This window comes from Esox lucius, chromosome 6 (assembly GCF_011004845.1).
Source record: "Esox lucius isolate fEsoLuc1 chromosome 6, fEsoLuc1.pri, whole genome shotgun sequence".
NCBI lineage: Eukaryota > Metazoa > Chordata > Actinopteri > Esociformes > Esocidae > Esox > Esox lucius.
The window spans coordinates 27,701,637-27,725,170 of NC_047574.1; the positions used below are offsets into that span (position 1 = coordinate 27,701,637).

A 23,534-nucleotide genomic window follows, 5' to 3' on the forward strand; every position below is an offset into this window, starting at 1 on the left:
ATGCATTTTAGTGACTGGAACAGTACGGAGCCAATTAGCCCATCACTACCTATTGTTAGTCCTTTCTACTGAATTCATAGTGTACTAATCCTGTGTTCTCTCTACTACAGTATAAAGCCATGGAAAATGAACAATACCATATTGGGGCTATTATGTAAGGCATTCCAGCATAGACCCCAATATTTCTCTCCTTTTATTTAGATCCTTTTCTCCTTACTGTCACCACCAGGCAACAGGTCATTAAAGTCATGAGATTGATGAATCAGAAAAATCTTTAGATTTTCTATAAGTTAATCTATCTTTATTGCAGCACACAGGAAAGGGCTGACAGTGGCGGAAAAGTGGGAGTCAATTTGGTCCTCCAATGCCCTACTAAAACGATCCACCCACACACCCACCCACACACACACACGCGCACACACACATGCGCACACACACATGCGCACACACACACAATCCAGCCTTTTCCAGGCACCATGGGGCAGCAGAATAGAACCATGGAGAGAAGAGAGACGACAAATCACTAATCAACCCAGCAATTAGTGTTAGCCTCATAAACCACTTGGAAACATAAAAAGGCTATTGAGCTGAATGTGGTTTTCATTACCAAGCTCTCTCAGCCTGCTAATCAGCCCAATGCACTAAACAGTGCAAGATAATCAACCTTTTAATCATACACCAAGAATATGTTTATTTGGCCTCTGTGGTTTTATATATGTTTGTTTCCTTTATGTTGATGTAGCCGCATCAACATTAGTAAATTGCAGCTATTTGTCGGGGGAAATGGTCAAATGTATGCTAATGTGATATCACTGCACCTCATCTGTGATACAGAATGCTTGCTTTCTTTACTGTGACACCTTCCTTCAACCCTACATCATTACGCCTTTCCAATACGTCACGGTCATAAGGCGCCTCTGTCAACTGTTAAAATTGCACCTGCAAGAGAAGTGAACTGTGATTCACATAGACAGGCATAATTGTCATAAAGAGCAATTATAAACAGTGTTACCAGTCAAGGGGATCCTTGATAAGACATTTAGAAATAATGAATACAATTGGTTTTAAAAACAGTATAACCGTATATACATTGCGGCCAACTTCATAAAATGTTGTAAGATAGTTAGACTCTTAGGCATACATGTATAGTATCTCACAAAAGTGAGTACACCCCTCACATTTTTGTAAATATTTGATTATATCTTTACATGTGACAACACTAATGAAATGACACTTTGCTATAATGTAAAGTAGTGAGTGTACAGCTTGTATAACAGTGTAAATTTGCTGTCCCCTCAAAATAACACAATACACTTGGGGTCATTATCATATTGGAATACTGCCCTGCAGCCCAGTCTCCAAAGGGAGGGGATCCTGCTCTGCTTCAGTATGTCACAGTACATGTTGGCATTCATGGTTCCCTCAATGAACTGTAGCTCCCCAGTGCCGGCAGCACTCATGCAGCCCCAGACCATGACACTCCCACCACCATGCTTGACTGTAGGCAAGACAAACTTGTCTTTGTAATCCTCACCTGGTTGCTGCCACACACGCTTGACACCATCTGAACCAAATAAGTTTATCTTGTTCTCATCAGACCACAGGACATGGTTCCAGTAATCCATGTCCTTAGTCTGCTTGTCTTCAGCAAACTGTTTGCAGGCTTTCTTGTGCATCATCTTTAGAAGAGGCTTCCTTCTGGGATGACAGCCATGCAGACCAATTTGATGCAGTGTGCAGCGTATGGTCTGAGCACTGACAGGCTGACCCCCCACCCCTTCAACCTCTGCAGCAATGCTGGCAGCACTCATACGTCTATTTCCCAAAGACAACCTCTGGGTATGATGCTGCATGTGCACTCAACTTCTGAGGTCGACCACGGTGAGACCTGTCCTGTTAAACCACTGTATGGTCTTGGCCACCTTGCTGCAGCTCAGTTTCAGGGTCTTGGTAATCTTCTTATAGCCTAGGCCATCTTTATGTAGCAACAGTTATTTTTTTCAGATCCTCAGAGATTTCTTTGCCATGAGGTGCCATGTTGAACTTCCAGTGACCAGTATGGACTGTGAGAGCAATAACACCAAATTAAACACACCTGCTCCCCATTCACACCTGAGACCTTGTAACACTAACGAGTCACATGACACCAAGGAGGAAAAATTGCTAATTGGGCCCAATTTGGACATCTTCACATAGGAGTGTACCCGGTTTAGACATTAATGGCTGTATGTTGAGTTTTTTTTTGAGGGGACAGCAAATGTACACTGTTATATAAGCTGTACACTCACTACTTTACATTGTAGCAAAGTGCCATTTCTTCAGTGTCACATGAAAAGATATAGTCAAATATTTGCAAAAAAGTGAGGGGTTTACTCACCTTTGTGAGGTACTGTCTGACAGATCATTTACAAATGGAAAAAATTCCAAACTACTGGAAATCTACGTGTGGGCACCCATTAAATCCGGCCAAAATCTGACCAAAATATTCTCATAGAAGTTTCTAAAAACCTCAGGGTAACAAGATTGAAGTGCATGAATCAACTTTCAGAAGAACACTGCACAAACAAGAACGACATTGAAGGTCAGGAAGGAAGGAGCCTCTGCTCTCGAAAATGGATATCAAAACAACACTGATGTTTGCCAGACAACACCTGGGTTATGACCAAATCTAGTGGAACAATGTGCTGTGGACAGATGAGTCAAAGGTGGCGTTGTTTTGCTGCAATGCCAGACACCACAGAACAAGGGAGGCAGTGGCATTGTAGTTTGGGGATGCTTTGCTGCCTCATGACTAGCCAACATGCCATCTTTGAGTCAACCTGAAAAGTATTGAGGATAATGTGAGGCTGTCTGTCAAAAAGCTGAAGCTGGACTGAACATGAATCTTGGAAAACGCCAACAGAAAGGATCCAAAATATGGAAATGGAGGCCAAGTCATAGCCCAAATCTATGGGGAACTTGAAGCGGGCCATGCATAAAAGCCCTCGAACATGACACAGTTGAAGCAAAAAGTGCCTCAGAGTATATGTAAAAGACAGAAAGACAGTTAAACAAAATGTCTACAATAAGTTATTTCTGTCCAAGGGGGCACCCTAATACCTGCTATTGAAGCTGTTGACACTTGGGGTGTACTGTTTCCGAATTAGGAAATAGTATTTATATTTTAATGAAACAAAGGGTGCACATTTTGGTTGCTTTTTATTGGTGTAATTTGTTAAGTTGGGTTTCCTTTATAAATGTATTAATGAATACATTGGAATTAAATTATAATTCATGTTATTGGAATTTTAAACAAGTATGTACTTTTTCACATGACTCTACGTATCACACCCTTGCAGCTCCAGAGCCCCTCCTTCATTATATTTGACTTCATTTGAAACTGTCAAGTTAGAGTTTCAGAGTTTCCTTTAGTGAATTATTTACTTTCCCTCGATACACAGAGTTACTTTCAACCTGCAGTCAGATGGCATTTCTGCCAATGCAGTAAACAACACAATGCTGCAGTTCCATGAAGTTGGGAAAAATCCATGAAGTTCTGGGAGGTGTACTAAACTGCAGCAGTATTACGAAGTTCCTGGCTGGCTAATGAGCCCGGGTGTTTTGCCAGCCTCTTACTTGTACAGACCTAAAGAGAATGCTCCTTTAAGGATAACAATAAATTAGGTTTCTCTGCTTTTCTGAAGAATGTAAATAATTAACTGGTTTGTTACAAAAGGGAAGATTTTGCGTGAGCAATTGACTTGCTTTCTCATCCAGACATTGTGATCAGATGCTGCTGTATAAGCAGTGGGAAGATTCTGTTTAATTAAAATCTCTCTGTTAAATATATTTGGAAAATAATATTTTAAACTGTTAACTGTATAGTTAGGATAAGCGATAAAAGATATAGTATAAGAAATGTCACTGATTTGAATGTATGTTTATTGCTATTGTATAGAAACAATTACAGTTGGAGCAAACTGTTACATTAGGGCGCGCTACATTTCACTTGTTCTTTTTCTGTCACACACACAGACACTGTCAGCCATTCAAGCCAAAACAGGCGTGAGGTACTTGTGGCTCAATTCAATAACGATCAGAACCTTGAACAGCTTCTATCCCCAGTGGCTTTAATTTGAAGGCTACTGTGCCTATAATGCAGTTAAATTTTTTTAGAATGACCATTTTACGGTGAATTGTGTTTGCTATTACTTAATCTGTATTTTTGAGTGGGTTTTTATTGTTTATTGTTGTAATCCCGGGCACCATTTAAAGAGATTTCATTCTCAGTTGGTTGATCCCATGTATAAATAGAATACATTTTATCATTATCGGGTTTCTTTCTACAGCAGCATTTCAGGATATTCAGCATTTCAAACAACATTGTTATTTAACCTTTATTTAAGCAAGGGGGGACAATGGGTATCTTCTGCGGGTCAGCTCTACATTGACAAATGTAGTTCCAAGTATAAAATGTGGGGAACACAAACACAAGAAATTAAAGAAATGAAGAACACACAATTCATAAATCGCAAACACATTATTCATGAAAATATTCTGTCTTGGAAATTATTCCAAATGTGATATGTAGAAAAACTAAAAGCAGATTTTTCCTAACTTGGTGAAGATTGAAGGGATCTCTAGAATTAACCATTCCTGAGATCTGTGTCTGTACTTCTGTGTGTTAGCAGAGAAGTAATTTATGGTGGTTATTTGTTCAAGAGAGCCTTAAAAACAAAGCGTGAAAGGCATAAATCTAAGTGACTATAAGAAGGGCCAACCTACTTTCTGATATAGAGAGCAATTACGTTACTCTCACCTGTAATAAAGCACAATGCACTACGATAAACTATGTTGAGAGGTTTTAAAACAGAAGTAGAAGTATTCATATGAATAATATCACCATAATAAACAACCGGCATTAAAGTCAACTGAACAGTTTTCTTTTTGCTAGCTGATGTAAGACTCTACCCACACACACATACACTTTACACACATACACTTCACACACACACACTGCTGCTACTGTTAATTATCTACCATTTGTTACCACTATCTATACCTACATAAACCACACAACAATCAAGTATACCTTCTGTTAACGTTAGTGCTTATTTCCATCATTTTTTATGTTTATTCCTTCTATATTGAACTTTACTCCATTCACTTAAATTCTTCTTATAAAGCCCCTAATTTCACTGTTAGATAATACAAATACAATATCATTTGATTGATTGGATAGAGGATGTCATGTCACAGGTGCGGGAATAGTACAAAATAGCCATAGATTCTTTCTGATACGTGCCTCAAGGATTGGTCTCAACTGCTCCAATGATTGGTCAGTGGTGCATACCGTGAATAAATCATTGACCAAACTGAAATAAGAGTCACAGATGAATAGACGCGCGGCCACTAGAGCTGAATCATTTAAGGTGACACAACAGACAGGTTGACCCCAACATCATACCCAAAGAGAAAACCTCTGCCATTCACTTTCATCAATAATAGAGAATAATAGAGTGCAGGAGATATATCTCTAAAGTTAGCACAGGGGGACAACACCCCCCATCCGCTCTCCTTCTTCCTCATCTCTCTCATCCTCCCCCACGCTTTCTCTTCGGATGTCTTCTGGGTTCAGAACTGCTTTCTTCTCTTTATAATTCCATAAGAATAGATTGTAGGTTGTGGATTCAATGAAAATATCTTGCCATTGAATTCCATTTTTGAACACAAAAACACTGGCGCAGAATAGGATCTATAAATACAAAATGTTTCCTTCCAGGAAATAGTGTTAACAGGCCTTGTTTGGAAGGAGAGAGAGAAGGTGAGGAAAGAAGGGGGGGTGAAAGGAAGAGGGGTGGCAGAAAGGGAGGGGGTGGCAGTCATTTTTACTGGGGTCAAGTGGTTTTATTCAGCCTGGTGAGAACTAATCTGTGTCTTTCCCCATATCACTCGCACCCAATATCTGTCACAGCCCATACCCGTCTATCCCCTTACCTGTCTCTTCCTCTGTCTGTCTTTCTGTCCCTCTCAGTCTCTTCCTCCATCTCCACCTATGTATGATTTTCCCTATATCCACCTCTGCCTTCTCCTGTCTCTTCCTCCATGTGTCGGCCTCTCCCTCCATCTGCCTCTCCCTCTGTAGGTCTTTCTCTCTGTGTCCCTTCCACTATCTGTTTCTTGATCGATCTGTCTTCCTTTCTTTCCGTCTCTTCCTCCATCTGTTTGTCTGTCTCTCCATGTGTCTGTCTTGGCCCGCATGTCTTTGTTCTTTATTTTCTCGCACAAGGTGTCTCAATCTCTCCATCCATATCTCAATCTCCATTTCATTGCTTCCCAGGGATACATTCTTTTTTCCAAAAGGCACTGACCTTCAGAGTAATGAATGTTGACTAACATATGATCCCTCTATAGATTACGATCACACAACAGAGATATTGCTTAGCCTGGCCCTATCACAAGCAGCCTATACGCATCCGGGAGTCGATCTCAACGCAATGAATTAATGGATAAGTAAAGCTTAATGAAACAGTGTCCTCTGATCTTTTAGTAGCCCTATTCAAAAGTCAAATCTCAAACCAAAAAGAAATGTTCTATCATAGGTCCATGCAGACACACACAAACCTGCATCACTTCCTGATGTCTGTCACCAGCAGCGTTCAACACTTTTTCCTCATGGAGACCTGTTTTTCTCAGTATTTTACCACCACATGCCAGCAGCCTGCTCCTGTCACTCTCTCACTGCACACCATCAATTTAACTGTACTCTCTCTCTCTCTCTCTCTCCACATGACTCTCGCTATCATTTTTATTCCCCAACCCTTAATTGTCTCTCTGACCTCCGTGGAAAATGACCCAATCACATGGCAATTGTAGCCTGAGATAAGAGTCCATATTTGCATTGTTCGCCTGTCACAGCTGCTGTGATTTCTTTGGCGGATGGGGAGAAAAGGCTTCATGTTCAAAGAGTGGGAGAGTGAGAGGCATTGTGAAGGGTTGGCTTTGAAGAGATCTCTGTATGAAAAGCATGTCAATCTCTTCACAATAGAAATCACCAGACTATATATACTCATGGCAAATGTTAGCTGAAACACTAAATGAAATGTACTTTTTCCTCCTATGGTTAGAATCTGTAAATGCTCTCATTAGATTTATTTTAAACTAAACTAGTTTCCTTACACCCTCTTTATCTCAATACATACGCCTACAGTTTCAGTGGGTATAGAATGTCATCAGCCCTTTTCAAAACGTTCACCTTTTATTGCTTTAAAGTCTGAAATGATAAAACATAAAATCAGATGGTTAAAACAATTATTAAGAATTGGAAAGCATATGGCACCACCCAGACGTGCATAGATCAGGCAGTCCCCTCAAACTGGATGACCGGGCAAAGAGGAGACTGATATGATACCAAGAAGCCAATGGCAACTTTTAAGGAGTTTCAGGCCTTTATGGCAAAGACTGGTCAATGCGGGCAAGTGGCCACAATATCACAAGGGCTTTACAAATCTGGCCCATATATGGGAGGGTGGCAAGAAAAAAAACACTTCTCAAAAAGGACAACATCAAGTTCAGTTTGAGCTTGACCAAAAGGACATTGTAAATTCCAAGGCCAAGTGGCAAAAGGCGCTGTGGTCAGAGGTGCTGTGGTCAAGTTAAAAATTTAACATTTTGACCTGCACGCAAAAATGGCAGCATCTTGTTGTGGGGGTGTTTCTCTTCAGCAGGGACTGGAACACCTGTCAGGATAGAATGAGAAATGGACAGTCTCTAGATTGAAGAGAACCTGCAGCCCTCTGCCAGGAAGTTGACAATGGAAAGATGGTTCACATTTTAACGTTACAATAACCCAAAGCACACTGCCAAAGCAACTGTACAGTGGCTGTAGGACAAGCTTTAGTGGCCTGGTAAGACCCCTGACTGATATCCCAATGGGAATCTGTCGAATGACTTTAAGAATGCAGTCTATAAGCGCTTCTGCCAGGAAGAATAGGCAAATATTGCACAGTCTAGGTGCACAAAGTTAGCAGAGCTGTATTCAAACACACTAATTTCAAGTAAAATGTGGTTCCACCAAGTATTAACTCAGGGGAGTTAATATTATCCAAATAGGTTATTTTACTGTTTACATTTTGAAACATTTTCAAAGGGTTTTAGATACTGTAGGTTACTGTTGTAAATAAAGCCTGAAAATGCAGCTGTAAGGCAACAAAAGGTGAACATTTTGAAAGGGAGTGGTGACTTTCTATACGCACTGTACGTGAATTGACAGATATAAAACAAGAAAATGCATAAAGAAGCCTGCATTTTCTCATCAATTAAAGACACAGCCTTGGTTTATTCCTTTGCTTAAACCCTTGACACTGTACCCTCTTAAAGCCAAAGCTTTACAGCTTGCTCTGAATGTCAAAACTCAGGGATAAACCAAAGAAATTTCCAAATCCAATTTGGCGTGATCAAAGCAGTCTTTCACACATAAAAGTAATCGAACAGCTCCTGGCTGTCGGAATACAGTACATGTTTGAAGGTGACTGCCTCTTGGTCTTTGTTACTGGAAAACTAGAGCACTAACATTGCAAGAGTGTACTGTCCTAGCACAATCGAGATGGTTTTTGGGGTGCTACGCTGGAAGTGTGAGGAAATAAACAGCTTCAAATTCCTGTAGAACAATAACAGAGATGTTCACATTTCTTGACAAATAAACACCACAGTAATTAAGAAGGATTACACTTAATTTTGAGAGTCTCAATATCCATTTTGCTATAGATAGTAATATTAACAGACATTGAACAAACTGTTAATAAGCACCTGTCTGCTAAGGTTAGCATTATGTTTAAGGTAAGCGTTAAGGTTAGGGTTAGGAAAAAGGTTAAGAATAGAGTAAGGGTTAGTAGAAAGTCAGTAAATATTCTGTACAATATCTACAGACATGCTTATGGGACTCATAAAATAAAGTGTTACCTAGTATGGTACCTATGTTGGTAGACTATACAATTTAAAACAACATTGTAATCATACTTATTATAAGCCTAATCTATATAAAACAATAGTATCCTGAAGTTGTTCGTTTGAGATGTTGATTATTTATCATGAAGCTGCAAACATGCTGCCTATACATAGCTCATACAGTTTCAGGCAGGGAGAGCATGCAGATCTAAACAGCTGGTTATGTGGAGCAGCTCACAGAAAACCGACAGGCTAGGAAAATATTAGATGTTAGGGTTAGGGCTATCCGTTAATGCCAAAAAGGAGGACTCCTAAACAGCACAAAAAATTCCTAGCTAGAGTTTCCCCTTAAAACCACAAAGCTGCAAAGACCAACTTTTACGAATGAATGGGGAGAAGTCTTAAGGTAAGAGAAAGGGCGGGGTTGACCCCGTTGCTATGGATGATGTTTTGTTCCACGAACAAGCCTATTTATGCCCACCGAGATTGGCTAATAGGGGAGGGGTCTCGGTCAGTAAATTCATCATAGAACGATGTGTCATGTTGCCATATTGGAAAAAATATATTCAAATACAAATGTTGAGTGTCACTGATTAAATGTGAAATCAAGAATGACATACTGACTAGCCAAGATATGTTCAGCTAATTGTCAGCCTCTTATGTCTGGCAGCTCGTAAAGAAGTGTACGTTCATCTTTTGATGGTGCATTAATTAGTGCAAATATGCGTCCCATCTATAGCACAAACTACACCGGGTGGTCCAGCTATGGCCATGACGTCGTCTGTGTTTCTTTGTAGTTGGCAAATGAGGAAACCGAATGATTTCTCAGACGATGTGGGGTCTGTAGAGGGCATGTATTGTTTGATGTAATATTCAATTGACAGATCTATCTAGTTCGCCTGTGCTGCATAGCTGCATCTCTCTAGTGGCCAAGTAGCGTAATTGTCACAACATTAATCTCCGGTGTTATTGGGTTGTTTCTGATGGTGAAGTGACTACTATGATCATTATAGGCTACTGTACCCTCGAGATTAAGCGGATACCTTTTAAAAGCTCTGTGTAAATAAGTATTTCTAAAATGTTCACCGGATTACGAGGCAGATTGCTGGCAGCAGCCTTTAGGATTGTGATTTGATCTCTGATTTAGGAGTCCTCTTGACTACTCCTAACTTTTCCCAGATTTGGGAGCTGGTTTTAGCGCTAAAACGCTTTGTGAAATTGACTGAAATAGTATGAATCATAATGCCCATAAAACATAGTGGGATATTTTTTTTCCATAGTGGGTTTTTAGATCTAGTTCAAATAAGGTGTGTTTTGGTTAGGATTACACTTCCTTGCCGTTTTAATAACCAAGTAAATATATATAAGACAAGGTGACTTATATCAATATATTTGCCTAAATTTAGCCAAAAACTACAGGAAGCTAATTAGCTGCTAATGTGGCTCTCAATGAACTACACTTAAGTACGACGTCATCACAAAGTGCAGAATGTGGTAGCAGGGAAACCGTCCACGTTTCCAACAGAGATTAATTTAAACAGCAAGAATATAGTTTGATTGTTGAGCTTTGTTTATAACCATTTTTTCTTTCTTTTGTTTTCTATAGTATTTTGTATAATCTTTCATAAAAAGTTAGGCAACTTTTATTTACAAGATATTCATGGTGTACAGTATGGAATTAGGTTTTCCATCAGGCCATGTATATGCCACCTAGCGTGCTATTTAAGTTTTGAAAAACTTGGTTATGTACACTAACTTAGTTATGCAAACGTTAGCTATGCTTGTATGTGTGATGGGTAGTATCATTCCTTTTAAGGATCGGACCATCCCTTTCAGGAGACCCCTTGTAGCCCAATTGGTAGATGTTTTAATATGGGTTGTATTCAGTAGGACACATAACGGGAAAGAAATCTCCAAAAGCGGGGAGCATTTCCAGCAGCAGGAGTCAATGAAATAAAGTCAACCCCATTCCAATTTCAGATTTTGTGAGAACCATCTTACAATAAGCCAGTAGTAACACCTTTGAACCACAGTAAAACAAACTTGTTGTAACGTGTGTAAACCACTATAATATAAACTGGTTCCTAACATGACAACCACTGTTAAATAAACTAGTTGTAATGTGTTAACCACTTTGTATTAAGCATTGAGCATTTTTGCTGCAGAAATTATGAAACAATAAGGAAGCCATTTACTCCACACCATGATTTAGCATTCATGATTACAAGTAATTCTGTTAAGAGTTTCCCCCCTTCTCCAGGGACCAGAATATACATTTAGCTTTCACTTATTGTCTATGCTGTCCACTTAGCAATCCGGGTGGCAAAAGTTATTGTACCCAATATTGGAACATAGGCTTTCAACAAATGAAATGGTGGATTAAATTCTTAATGGAAAATAAGGATGTCCAGTCCAGTTAAAGACCTAATTTCATCCAATCCAGGTGTCCAAATAACCAGTGACAAAAAACTCAGGCATCAAAGTGACTAGTTAGCAGTCACATCAAAAAGTCTCTAGACAAATCCACTGAACCATTTTTGTTTGCGCAGTCTGACCACAAGAGATCATAAAATTGTAATGCTACAAATCTAAAACTGCCTTAGTCTCCTCATAGAAAAAGCACTACACCCTTCTTTTTCTGTCTGTCTGTCTTTCACACATCACAAGTGTCTGTGTGATGCTCTGAGGGCTGCTGTGAGATGAGCCTCAAAGTTAAACCTGCAGCCTTTTCTCCAGATCTTCCCTTTGCTTTCTACGAAGGGCCTCTTTCCAGGCAGTTTTCATCCTCTCTGCAAACAGCGCCTTTCAGCACCAGCTGGGGAGCTTTCAAAACATGCTGCTCCCCAAAGCCCAGTGCAATTGCCCCGGTATTGTCCACTCCTCCGCCACTCTTAGAATGGAGGGATGGATGAAGAGAGAGGGGGGAGGAAGGCAAGTTGGGAGTATTCCACATGCTGTGTCGGGAAAAATGACAAGCAGTTCTAAACACTTCACTGTGGTTGAGTGTTTGACATGAAAGATGTTAAATTATGCAGACTGTAAGGAACGTCAACATGGATGGATTAACACTGGATTGTGGCATTGGGAGCTTTCTCTAAAACCCTGTTTATACCTGTTTCTAACAAGTCTCCTCTCCTGATCTTGTCCACAATGCGATTATGGCCACATTTCTTCCCAGTATACAAAAGATACATTATGTGACGATTGGGATCAGAGGCTTTGTGTGTGACATTAAGGCATCGCTAGTGTTAAACACGCATTTGTTGGCAATGTTAAAGACGCCTCTCCACACCTGTCTGTTGCTGAAGGATTGGTAATTGGAAACAAGAATGCCAGAGGTCCCATCCCCTTGACCCTTTCCTCCCACAGCCCCTGAAAAGGAGATGAGGGCATAGGAGTAGAGAATCGAGATTCCACTGTCAGTGTAAGCTGTTGAACAAAGAGAAAGAGAGACAAAGGGAGAGGGATGATTTCAGCAGCACGAAGGAACCTATGTGGGGTCCAATCAGACCCTACAATTATCCAATTCACCCGTTTCTGTTACTAAAAGAGATTCTAACCTCCGCAATAGACCAGTTGATGCCTTAGTGCTGGACCCAAACCAACCCTGTTTGTGCTTGTCAGAGATGGGATTTTGCAGCATAGCACCACTGTCAAAAAGTTTGGACGTCAGTCTGGCAAAACGCAATGCTAAATAGGCTTTACTACAAGTAACAGTATGATTGTAAATATGTTGGCAAAACCTCTAGGTGGAATAAACGAACACAAGAGTACTAGAAGTCCAAATGACTATAATCACCCAGTTCCTAGTCGTTTAAATGAGTGTTCTCATGGGGTGTCCTATTTATATTTCCAAGATATTGAAAAGGTTTAACAGTCACCCGGAGGAGGAAACTCTGAGAAGGCTTTGTCAAAAGGTCCACGTGCATGGTTCTTTACATCAGAGCTTTTAATTATGTTTTGAAATTATGTTTATTCTTTAATATGCTTCCCTTAAACTATGCTTGTATGTGGTGCTTGTCTGGTGAGGCTTTTTTTCCCGCCATACTGGATTCTCACTGACAGACTAATTTGTTGCTGCCTTTTTTTTTGGTTTACATGCTTGGTAAAGAGCATACTGTCAAAGAAAATAAATGTATTGTTGGTGTTTAAATTCGAATGCGGTTAGAGTGGAGCTCAAGGCTTATTAGACTGCAACAGTTGTGACTTTTCATATACCTAATGTTTTAAAAAAAATTTTTTTTATCTAGACTGCAATTAGAAAGCATAGTGTTCTCAAAGCTCTGTTATTACTTCTTCTTAATAAAGTTGTGCTCAGTGTGAATCGAATGACGCAAAATGTTTATGTTGATTATTACAAAGGTTATAGGCGCCATAAGCAAGTTACTCTTACTCATTGAGCAACACGGCTGTTGTTGTGACAAAATGCACTCCATAACTGACAGCAGTTCTGCTAAAATCAGCTTTTAGCTTAAATATATCCACCAGTGCTGCCAGAAAGCAAGCTAATATGATACAGATAATTTCCAAACATTGTGTAACAGTTTTTGCCAGACCGCGTAAGCGGAGCCGGCCAAGAAGAGCAAATGTGACTGACTGACTCTAGTTAAATATTGTTCTGTATAAACGAAAACTTTGCTGGCACTTTACGGTTATATTACAACTGTTTCTAGTGGATTTTCGAAGTTTGCATCCATGCATGCGTTTTGGGTCAGGATAGACATACATATTTGCTGCCTACAACATACATTAACTGAAACAGTATACAGTTATATTGCAACTGTTTCTGGCATGGAAAAGTTCATTTTCAGTCTTGCTAGCAATTGCTCAATTCTTATGATTATTCCTAGGAAGTTAGTAGGAAGCTAGTAAGCCTATTACTTGCTAATAAGCTGTTAGCAATACAGTTCATAGATGCTATTTGTGGTGGATGTAAACTTAATAAGAAACGTTAATTTATCGTCACCTTTAATGATGGTTATTGTATTAATGTCATTCACAAATGAAAGGAAAAAAAAGTGTTATGCCATGAAAGAAAAAACTATGTTCCTATGCCATGAAATGAAATAGCTTTGGCAGACACGCTAGCAATTGCTCAAATCTTATGACTATTCCAGTAAGTTAGTAGATACCGGTAAAGCCTATTACTGGCTAATACGCTGTTAAAACTGTGTAGGTAAACTTAGAGTCAGTTTAACTGTGGCCAATTAACTGTTAAAACGTCCAGTGGCAAAAGAGGATTTGTTCACGATAAACACAAGAGGCTATACTGACACCTGCCAAAGGTATAGCTCCGTGGTATATTGTTTAACGACACTGCCTTTCACCTAGGGGACCCGGGTTCGAATCTCGAGATGGTAACACTTTGTTGCGGCCCAACTGAACTAGGCGTGCCTGGTTTCTTGTTTTAGTAACTGACTGCTGTTATATTGTACTAAGATATCATACAGGTGTGGACATTAAATCTCTGGACAGTTGACACCATTGATTTATGGCTTTCATACGATTCTCTAAATAAATAATTAAATGTTTTTATTATCTTACCAATAATTTGAATACAAAATATCTGGACACAATGAAGAAACAGCACATTTTTGAGACACCTTGTTTTCTCGTACACCACAGCTACAATGTAAGCACAATCAGAATTGGAGATAAAAATACTTTTTTAGGCACAAGTGTAAACAAGGCTTTTATTTCTGTTATGCTGATGGGTAGGCCATGGCAGATATAGAAAGAGGACTTTATCTCAAGAAACACTTTACTGTGTGCAATTTTTATTACATGTATATTCAAATTCAAGCCTAGCATATTTGCAATGTAAAATGTAGCATTAAGACGCATCTCAGCCTTCATGCAGGACAGCTCAGAAGCTGCCTTGCTTTACTGTCAAAAATGATTTTAATCAGTGTTAATGATTATTTATGTATCACTTCTTATGATAAATGCCTAGCTGTCTAAATAGGAGGAAACCTATCTGTCAACCAATTTCAAAGCTGAGTAAATTACTGTCTTTTCAACAAACTTCAGACATTTCAGAAGCCCTGTTAAGCTCCAGCTCCTGTAGTTGTTAGTGCTGGGATGGGTGGTATGACTCCTAGCACGTGAGTGAATATTAATCTCCCCTCTCATGTCACGACACCGCCACAGCTCGGGCCAGGACGTCAGCCTCAAAAACCTCCTGACCGCCACATCATTAATCACACTGTTACACTTGGCTTTGAGTAATTACTCTCTGTGAGATACTGCTTTACACACACACAGACACACGTACACAAATGCACACACACACTCACACTCACTCACTCATGCACACAGACTCGTACATTCATATACACTACCACACACTGGCACACACACAAGCAACACGTACATCCAAACACACTGACAGCCACAAGCACTGTCACGGTCTCTACTCACTTACAGAAAAGGAATAAGTCAGAAAAAAAAGAACTTTTTGGTTAAACAAAGATGAGGGATAGTGTTGAACTTAAATGTAGATATTAAAACAGAGTGATTCAATTAAGGCTTGGGAAAACAAAATGTCCAATATGTACCCAGTACTGAAACTGAAAACACGTATGTCTTGATTCAGCCACGTATACATCCTTTGACCTTCCATATCTTCCTAGCAAACAACTGCCTGTGTACTAGGCAGTAATTGGCAATCAGGCGACCCCTAGTGGACAGTATGGCTTCTACATTTAGCCAGATCCAGGCGTAATGTGCTTTCTGCGGAATCTGCACCTATGCCATGTCGGGCTCCACACATTAATTATGCGGCAAAACTTCATTCATCCATCCACACCAGCATGTACACTAGAGAATTACATTTGCATACACATTTGCATCAGACAAATACTGACACGGTGTTCTTTACACATGCGTCGCGCACGCTGCCTCGCGCTCACATACTCCCGTAAGCCTTTTCAAGGGTACACCTAGCAGCAGAGGGCCGGATTTAGGAGGTGCCGGGCAGGTCACAGATCCCTCCTGCTAGGGAAGGGAGTCAGCCTGTCCGGATCTGATGAAACTCTCTGCCTGTCGTCATTCATCAAGCCCACAACACATATTAATTATTCCACACCTTCAGCTTAACAGCAGAGGACAGACACTCCCGCCGGCTCCCCCCACACCCGTAGAAGGCAGGCCTTCATGGGGCCACCTTACTCTGATGGCGCTAACGTATGTTTCGCTTTACGGCCACTGGTTGTGAGCGGCGCTGTCAAGCCAAAACAGGTCTAGAGAAGTTGTGTACTAAGGTGTGCCACACACAGGCTCATAGGGACCCTGTGTCAACAACACCTTTCAAACTTTCGCGGCTAACTGACACATGATAGTGATTCTACTCATCGATTATGCACATACAATATTTTACAGATCCAGCATGAAATGCAAGGTTTCAAATATTAGGTTTGTTATAAAAAAAAGTCCCATAATGCATCTTTAAGTAGAATATTGGAATAGGCTGTCTGCGTCTCTTCTGATATTGATCCAATACAGAATGAAGATGTATAGATATCAACAGATGCAAGTCATTACTCATGATGCATGCATGCATTTTAAATAAAAGGGACCCTAGTGGGAATCAAACCTACGTTCATTAGCTTTGCAAGCGTCCAATGGTGAAAAGCCAAGTAAAATTATTTTGAGGTACTACTTTAGCTATTTATATTTTTACATTCACTTCACTACATTCTAAGGAGAATTAAGTGCTTTTCACTCCATATATTTTCCCTGACAACCTAAAGTTCAGTTCCCACATCTATCCAAGTCTCTGGTCATCCCTACGGCCTTGGATATGGTGAACCCATCAAAGACAAATGATTACTTGTAAATGACTTTTGAGTGTTGGAACCTGCCACTTTTCTAAGCACCACAAGCTCCATGCTCTACCAGTTGAGCCACAAAGGACTTTAGCATTTGCTGTATTGTTTGAATAGTTAGTCAACTGCTATACTAGGTATTACTGCTACTGGATCATAAGCTGTCTGGAAAGAAACACGCTCCTTCTGTCTAAAAGCTGTTACATTCCTTTTTCAAGGCAATTCCCCTGGACCAGTCCTTTCTTAATTGGGAGAGGATCATTAGAGTGAGTTTAGCCATAATTGTATTTTAAGTGATTCCACATTACAAGAAGAAAAGGAGAGCTGTCACGTGCATCCATCCAGCGAGTGCTCTTTCAATACGAGACAAGATGAAAGTCCTCCAAATGACCGGGTTTAGTTGACGGGCGGTGAGCAGTAACCGCTTCTCTGAAACCCCCCTCCCCCTCATCATCATCTCATTCCCATATCCCTGCATTTTGTCCTGTCTCCAACTCTCCAGGAAAAAAAATTGGTCAATTATGAGTGCTGCAAAGATAAAAGTACCATTTTCTGAGCGGTGGCGGCCATCCAATTAATGAGGGCTTTTTGCAGCAGTGACTAGGACTGGACGGAGAAAGACTACACCTCTCTACCTCGAGTGAACGGAAGAACAGAAGGAATAGTCAATGATCTGTGGGGTCGGAGGCAGCCCTGCGACTTAGACAGTTAATTGATCTTCATTACCTTAATTACGGCTGTAATGTTGAGCTGAGCACTGAAAAACGGGTCACACTGTTGAATGATTCTGTCAGAACTTAGCAATCCGCCGACCTTGAAACTAGCGGCCAAACTGCTGTCTGTGTGAGCCGGAATGAGGGAGGATTGGGAGGGTGGTTGGGTTGGGTGGGGGGCTCGCGGGCATGCAGATACTATAGCTTCAAACTCAAGTTTCCGAGGCCCTCCGTTCCACCTGACCCTGTATGTCAATCTGAGTGCGAGCGTGTGCGATCCAATCCCCCTGTCCCCCAGAGCACACGGATGGCCACGCAGCCAGTCTCTCCGTCCTTGCGTTTGTACAAACAACATCTGAGATGGTAGAGTGTTTGTTATGTCTGTCACGAAGCTGCCACCCCTGCCGTCTCTATGTGCTGACCCCTTTCCCCTTGTCCGTCATTTGGGTGACATGCCGGTTGCCCTTGTACAGCTCCGCTCATTCGTCGAGACGCCTGTCACCATGTCCACCCCCCTTCACCACAAACACACGCCAACTTCATGTAAACGAGCAATGCATTACGTCAGCGCTGCCGGCAATCTGGAAAATATTTGTTTATAAGGTCTTCTCATGCGTATTTAGAGGGACGTTAGCGTAAAGCTTTAGGCCGCCTTCTACTTGGTTGAAAATATTCAAAAATGGATCCACCCTCAGCCTCGTCCCACAGCCTGTGAATTAATAACATGACAAATGTTATTAATGTTATAAATGAGAAACATTATTATTATTTTGCGTAAACTGGATGAGTTTAGGTGAAGCTGTGTAGGCAAAGGAGAGGTTAAATGCAACTTGAAGTCTAATAACATGAAATAACAACCTTTTTAACATGTGTGTAGATTAATATGTTGTCTGAAACTGAGATACAGTTGAATTCATTTTTATAAGGTACAAATTAACCTTGTGCTTCTCAGTGCAATTAACTTCATTCTAACGAACCTCTACAGTAACTAAATTACTGGCACAGTTTCACCAGTTTGATTCACTTATTGCTGCAAAAAGTAAAGTGGTGTTATTGCTTCTTGTTTTAGAGTGTGCATGTTTGATTTGTGTGTGCGCGCATGTGTGCACGGAAGAGGGTGTTTTGGTTTGTGTGTCTGCCACAGCGTGTTTGGCACACTGGGCCCCTTTACACCAAGCAGAGCTGTAATTAAAAAATGATGCCTTCTCACCAATATCAAGGAGGCACATATTGCATAAAATAACTCAAGATAACGTGTCTCCGTATTCCCAGCAGAGACATTAAAACCCCCAGGCCTAATCCCTTCAATAACCTTTGAGCACAACGTTCTGCTGTAATTCACCGCCCAGAATCATAAACATGCACTCCGGAAGCTAGACTTTGGAACCACCTGAAACCGCATTCAGCACAAAGCCTTTTAGTTTTTTTTAAAGGACTGCTTTATCTCTTTCTGTTCGTCTGTCTCTCGGGGAGGCATTTCTACCAGGATCAAGTTGGGGGACATTTGTGGACTTCCAAGGGTGACCGGTGTCTTAATTTTAAACTCAAAATAGCAACAAGATGGGTTGGCACAAGGTTCTTCATTATGTTAGCGCTCAAAACCAAACAGAAATCGAGGTCAGAGAGAGCAGACAGAGAAAGAACAAACACAACAACAAAAGTGTACACGCAAAAGATGATAGGCGACCCTCAAAATTGCCTCGTTGGAAAATATATATTGATCATCCACAGTGGAACATGACAGGACTGGTCTAAAGCAAAAGGATGCAACTTTTATTATCAGTTACACTGTTTAATATGTGAGGTAAGAGAGTATTACTTCAAATATTAAACAAAAGCAATTGACTGCAAAGTTAAATAAACCATAAAATATAATGACTTATCAAATATATAAGCTCATCTGCATGCTCGTCGTCCTCATCGGGGTCTCGACCTGACTGCAGTTCGTCGTCGTAACCGACTTGAGTGGGCAAATGCTCACATTCGATGGCGTCTGGCACTTCGGAGAGGTGTTCTCTTCACGGATGAATCCCGGTTTTCACTGCACAGGGCAGATGGCAGACGTGTGGCGTTGTGTGGGTGAGAGGTTTGCTGATGTCAACGTTGTGGATGGAGTGGCCCATGGTGGCGGTGGGGTTATGGTATGGGCAGGCATGTGTTATGGACAACGAACACAGGTGCATTTTATTGATGGCATTTTGAATGCACAGAGATACCGTGACAAGATCCTGAGGCCCATTCTTGTGCCATTGATCCACGACCATCACCTCATGTTGCAGCATGGTCAGCATACTCACCAGACATGTCACCCATAGAGCATGTCTGGGATCCTCTGGATCGGCGTATACGACAGCGTGTTCCAGATCCTGCCAATATCCAGCAACTTTGCACAGCCATTGAAGAGGACTGGACCAACATTCCACAGGCCACAATCAACAACCTGATCAACTCTATGCGAAGGAGATGTGTTGCACTGCTTGAGGCAAATGGTAGTCACACCAGATATTGACTGGTTTTCGGACCCCCCCGGACCCCTCCAACTCAATGAAACTGCACATTTTAGAGTGGCCTTTTATTGTGGCCAGCCTAAGGCACACCAACAGTGCAATATTCATGCTGTCTAATCAGCATCTTGATATGCCACACCTGTGAGGTGGATGGATTATCTTAGCAAAGGAAAAGTGCTCACTAACACAGATTTAGACAGATTTGTGAACAATATTTGAGAGAAATAGGCCTTTTGTGTACATAGAGAAAGTCTTAGATCTTAGAGTTCAGCTCATGATAAATGGGGGCAAAAACAAAAGTGTTGCGTTTATAATTTTGTTCAGTGAATATATTCAAGTCCTGTGAAATTAACTGCTTTAAAGCATTTTTTTTTTTGAACCTCAGAACCATCCATAGTTAGTCCTTAACTTGAGCAGGAGCTGTGACTTATTGATTTGCAACAGTGTACGCTTAATTTTATTGGCACTTGACTTGTGCTAGAGAGCACTTCCACTGTAGTTTTTCCAATGTAACAATGGAGAGTAGCCTACGCATTCATTTTCGTGAATCATGTTTACTCGCAAGGTCTGTGAATCCTGCCATACAGCGCATTAGTACTCAAACACCAGAATTCAGTCTGCACTGTTCCAAATTGGAATATCTATTGGAATATCTACGAGAACAGCTGTGCCTCCCCTCTGACCCTTTTCTGGTCCAGAGACGCTATATTTGCAAATACACCTGCTTTTAAGCATGGTAAGTTATGCTTATTTCATGTTTCTGCTAGCCTAAGCTAAGCATTAATGTCGTAGGAAGTTGTATTTCCACTAAAACATAATAGTGGAATGAATAACTTCCATACTGTTTATAAATAAATTACAGATCTCTCATGATTAAGGTTTGTAAATAATGTTTGCCGTTGTCTAGTCAAATAACCTATCTTAAGTATTCGGTTGAATTTGTGAATCATTTAATAAAGACAACATATTTGGTGGTGGCCAAACACCTATCAGAAAAGCTTTTTGTTTGCAGGCCCTCACCAGAACAACATTCTAACCACATTTTAGCCTACAAATCAAAGGACAATACCACAAAAAGCATTGGCGTGATTCACTGTTTGATGACGTGTGTTAGAGGGGCTGACGTGTTTCATACAGTAGCCTAACATATATTGTACTTGGTGCCTCGATCAACAGCACAAAGGTAGGACATGGTAAAACAATTTGATCAGGGACTGGCAACTTACTGTTTAGATTTCCACTAGCTACAAATAGATTCAGACAGTCACAGTAGTAATTAAAGGGGAGACATTTAAGGGGTATGACACCCCCGGTATTAATGGACCATCTAGGAAAAAGACAGCTCCTGCACTTAAATCATTCAAAATCAAGTACTGTCCATAGTTTACAATAAAACATCATCACATCTTCAACATAATGCACTGCTTTTTACACAGAATTGTTTTTATTAAGGCCCACATTTGAACACATTCTGAAAATGCAATTCATTGTGATTAACTGCAGAAGTTTGTTATTAATTGCAATTAATTATTTTAAATCGGTTTAATCGGCACAATACGTATACGAAAGGTACAAAAGGGAAGTGTCTTTTTGACACTGTAAAATGTTAGCTTCCAGTTGATACCAAATGCAATTTGCTCACATGAACTTTAAGGAGCTATTTCCCAGACACATAATATTTAAAGTTTAATCCTGGAGAAAAGTAATATTTCCATGGGGATTTTCTGTTGACTTTGATGTTTAGTCCAGGACTAGGCTTAATCTGTCACTGGGAAAGTATGGGTAGATCTTTGTGCTTACGTGTCGTTCTCAATGGAAATTCCCAGATCACACATTACCTTTGTTTTGTCATACAGGGCGTGGTTGTCAAAAAGCATCCGCCTCTCCTTTCTGGCAAACCTCCTCAGATCTCTCACAAACTGCTGTAGAAAAACAGAACTAATAGTCATATCCCTTCTTATTCTTTTTCATTTAATGTATCGCCCTTTCCTGACACCCATCAATTATTTATTCCTGTAGACTACTATATTTGCATTCTTTAACAGTATATCTGACATACCAAATCAGTCTCCGATAACTCTTTTCGTTCCCAATGCACCTTTCATGTTTAACTACATTTCACATCAATGTTTAATTTTTTAGTTATTGACTTCTCTGTCAAGCGCAATCCTCATGTCATGTAAATTTGATCATACATTTTGAAAATCCATTTGACCTTCTTGAAACGTGCAATTTATTGCCCTCAGAAAAACTCAATCGTGGAAACTCCATGGAGCCTGCTACTGAGTCATCATTCTTGTTAAATTGCATCTGTTTTTCTCAGCATTTACTTTCATTTTACAATAATTTGATCAGTGCCTACCCTGGAGCCGGTCCAGCCCAGGAGGGCAGTGGCATAGCGGTCAACAGGCGGGACTACCAGGTCCACCCGTATAGCCCTCCAGGCCCTGCTGTCCCCAGGATTCCTTTGCAGCCCTCCTTCCACTTGGTCCTCGTACAACCTCACGATCAGGAAGCACTTCTCGAAGTGGTCCATGGCCTCGAAATTGCAACTCGGCAACTTGGTCGCGTCAAAGGTGGTGCCCTGGTGTTCACAATACAGCAGGATGCCCTTGTTTGGATAGGAATGGGATATAGGAATGAAATTCAACACTACTTTTATTTGCTCCTTGGGGTTTAAGGCCAGTGTCTCTGTAAAAGCACTTTGTGACAACTGCTGTTGTAAAAAGGGCTTTATAAATAAATTTGATTGAAATAGATTCACTGTTTCCGCCTTGTCTTGTAAAACGAGCACTAGATGTATTTAACCATGAATGTTGCTTTGTGTATTGGATCATGCAGTCGCCATGGTTTTGTAGGACTTCCATACAGCCACACAGTAGAAGCATGTAATTATGCAAATAACAAAGTAAAAATAGACCAGATATGAAACAAATTCAATCACAGGGTTATTAGGCAAGGAAAGAAACACAAAACATCTGGAACCATTAGAAACAGATGTTTAAAATTGCTACTACTCTAGTTTGCGAGTAGTGGAAAAAAGTATGTCTGCCACATAGCGTAATATGCCAACTGTGAGATCCCAACTAAAATGACATCCTTTCAAACCCTGAACAAGTCGGTAACACAGTTTCACTGCACAGAAAAGGAAAGGCATTCCAGCAGGCAGACAGGAACAGAGATGAAGGGGGAGAGAGAAGGAGAGAAAGGAAGAAAAATAGAGAAAGAAAAATGTCTAGGGACAACAACAGAGAAGAAACAGATAGAGAATCGGTACGGAGAATACCGATGGATAAAGGAAAGGGGTAGGAGGGAGAGGTATAGATGTGGGGGGGGGCATATAGTGGAGAGTAGGCAGTAGCAGTAAGAAGAAAAGGGTTGATTTCCTCTGGGCTTTGGCCTGGTTGATCATGCAGCTCGCCCCAGTCCAGGAGCACTAAGGCGATTAACATTACAAATTGTCAATTTAATTCCAGCAACCCACAGTAATTGTTGGGATACTGTGTTCCTCTTGCTGCCCATAAATCCGCCAGCCCCTCCTTAAAGAGCAATTATTGCAGCAG

The 23,534-nt window shown here is 40.7% G+C and overlaps 1 protein-coding gene across 4 annotated transcripts in view; it reads right to left on the reverse strand.

Moving 5' to 3' along the window:
* The window catches only part of dntt (deoxynucleotidyltransferase, terminal), a 75,830-nt gene that overhangs the window by 11,897 nt on the left and 40,399 nt on the right, over positions 1 to 23,534 (reverse strand). Inside the window, exons 9-11 of one of the 4 annotated variants that reach the window (XM_010897005.4) lie at positions 22,334 to 22,582; positions 21,810 to 21,890; positions 12,218 to 12,354 (exon numbers count right to left, since the gene is read on the reverse strand). In XM_010897005.4, the coding sequence (XP_010895307.2) occupies positions 12,218 to 12,354; positions 21,810 to 21,890; positions 22,334 to 22,582 (467 nt within the window). Of the gene's footprint in view, positions 1 to 12,217; positions 12,355 to 21,809; positions 21,894 to 22,333; positions 22,583 to 23,534 lie in introns of all 4 variants that reach the window. The other 3 variants (XM_010897004.4, XM_010897008.5, XM_010897006.5) reach the window with 3 other exon arrangements.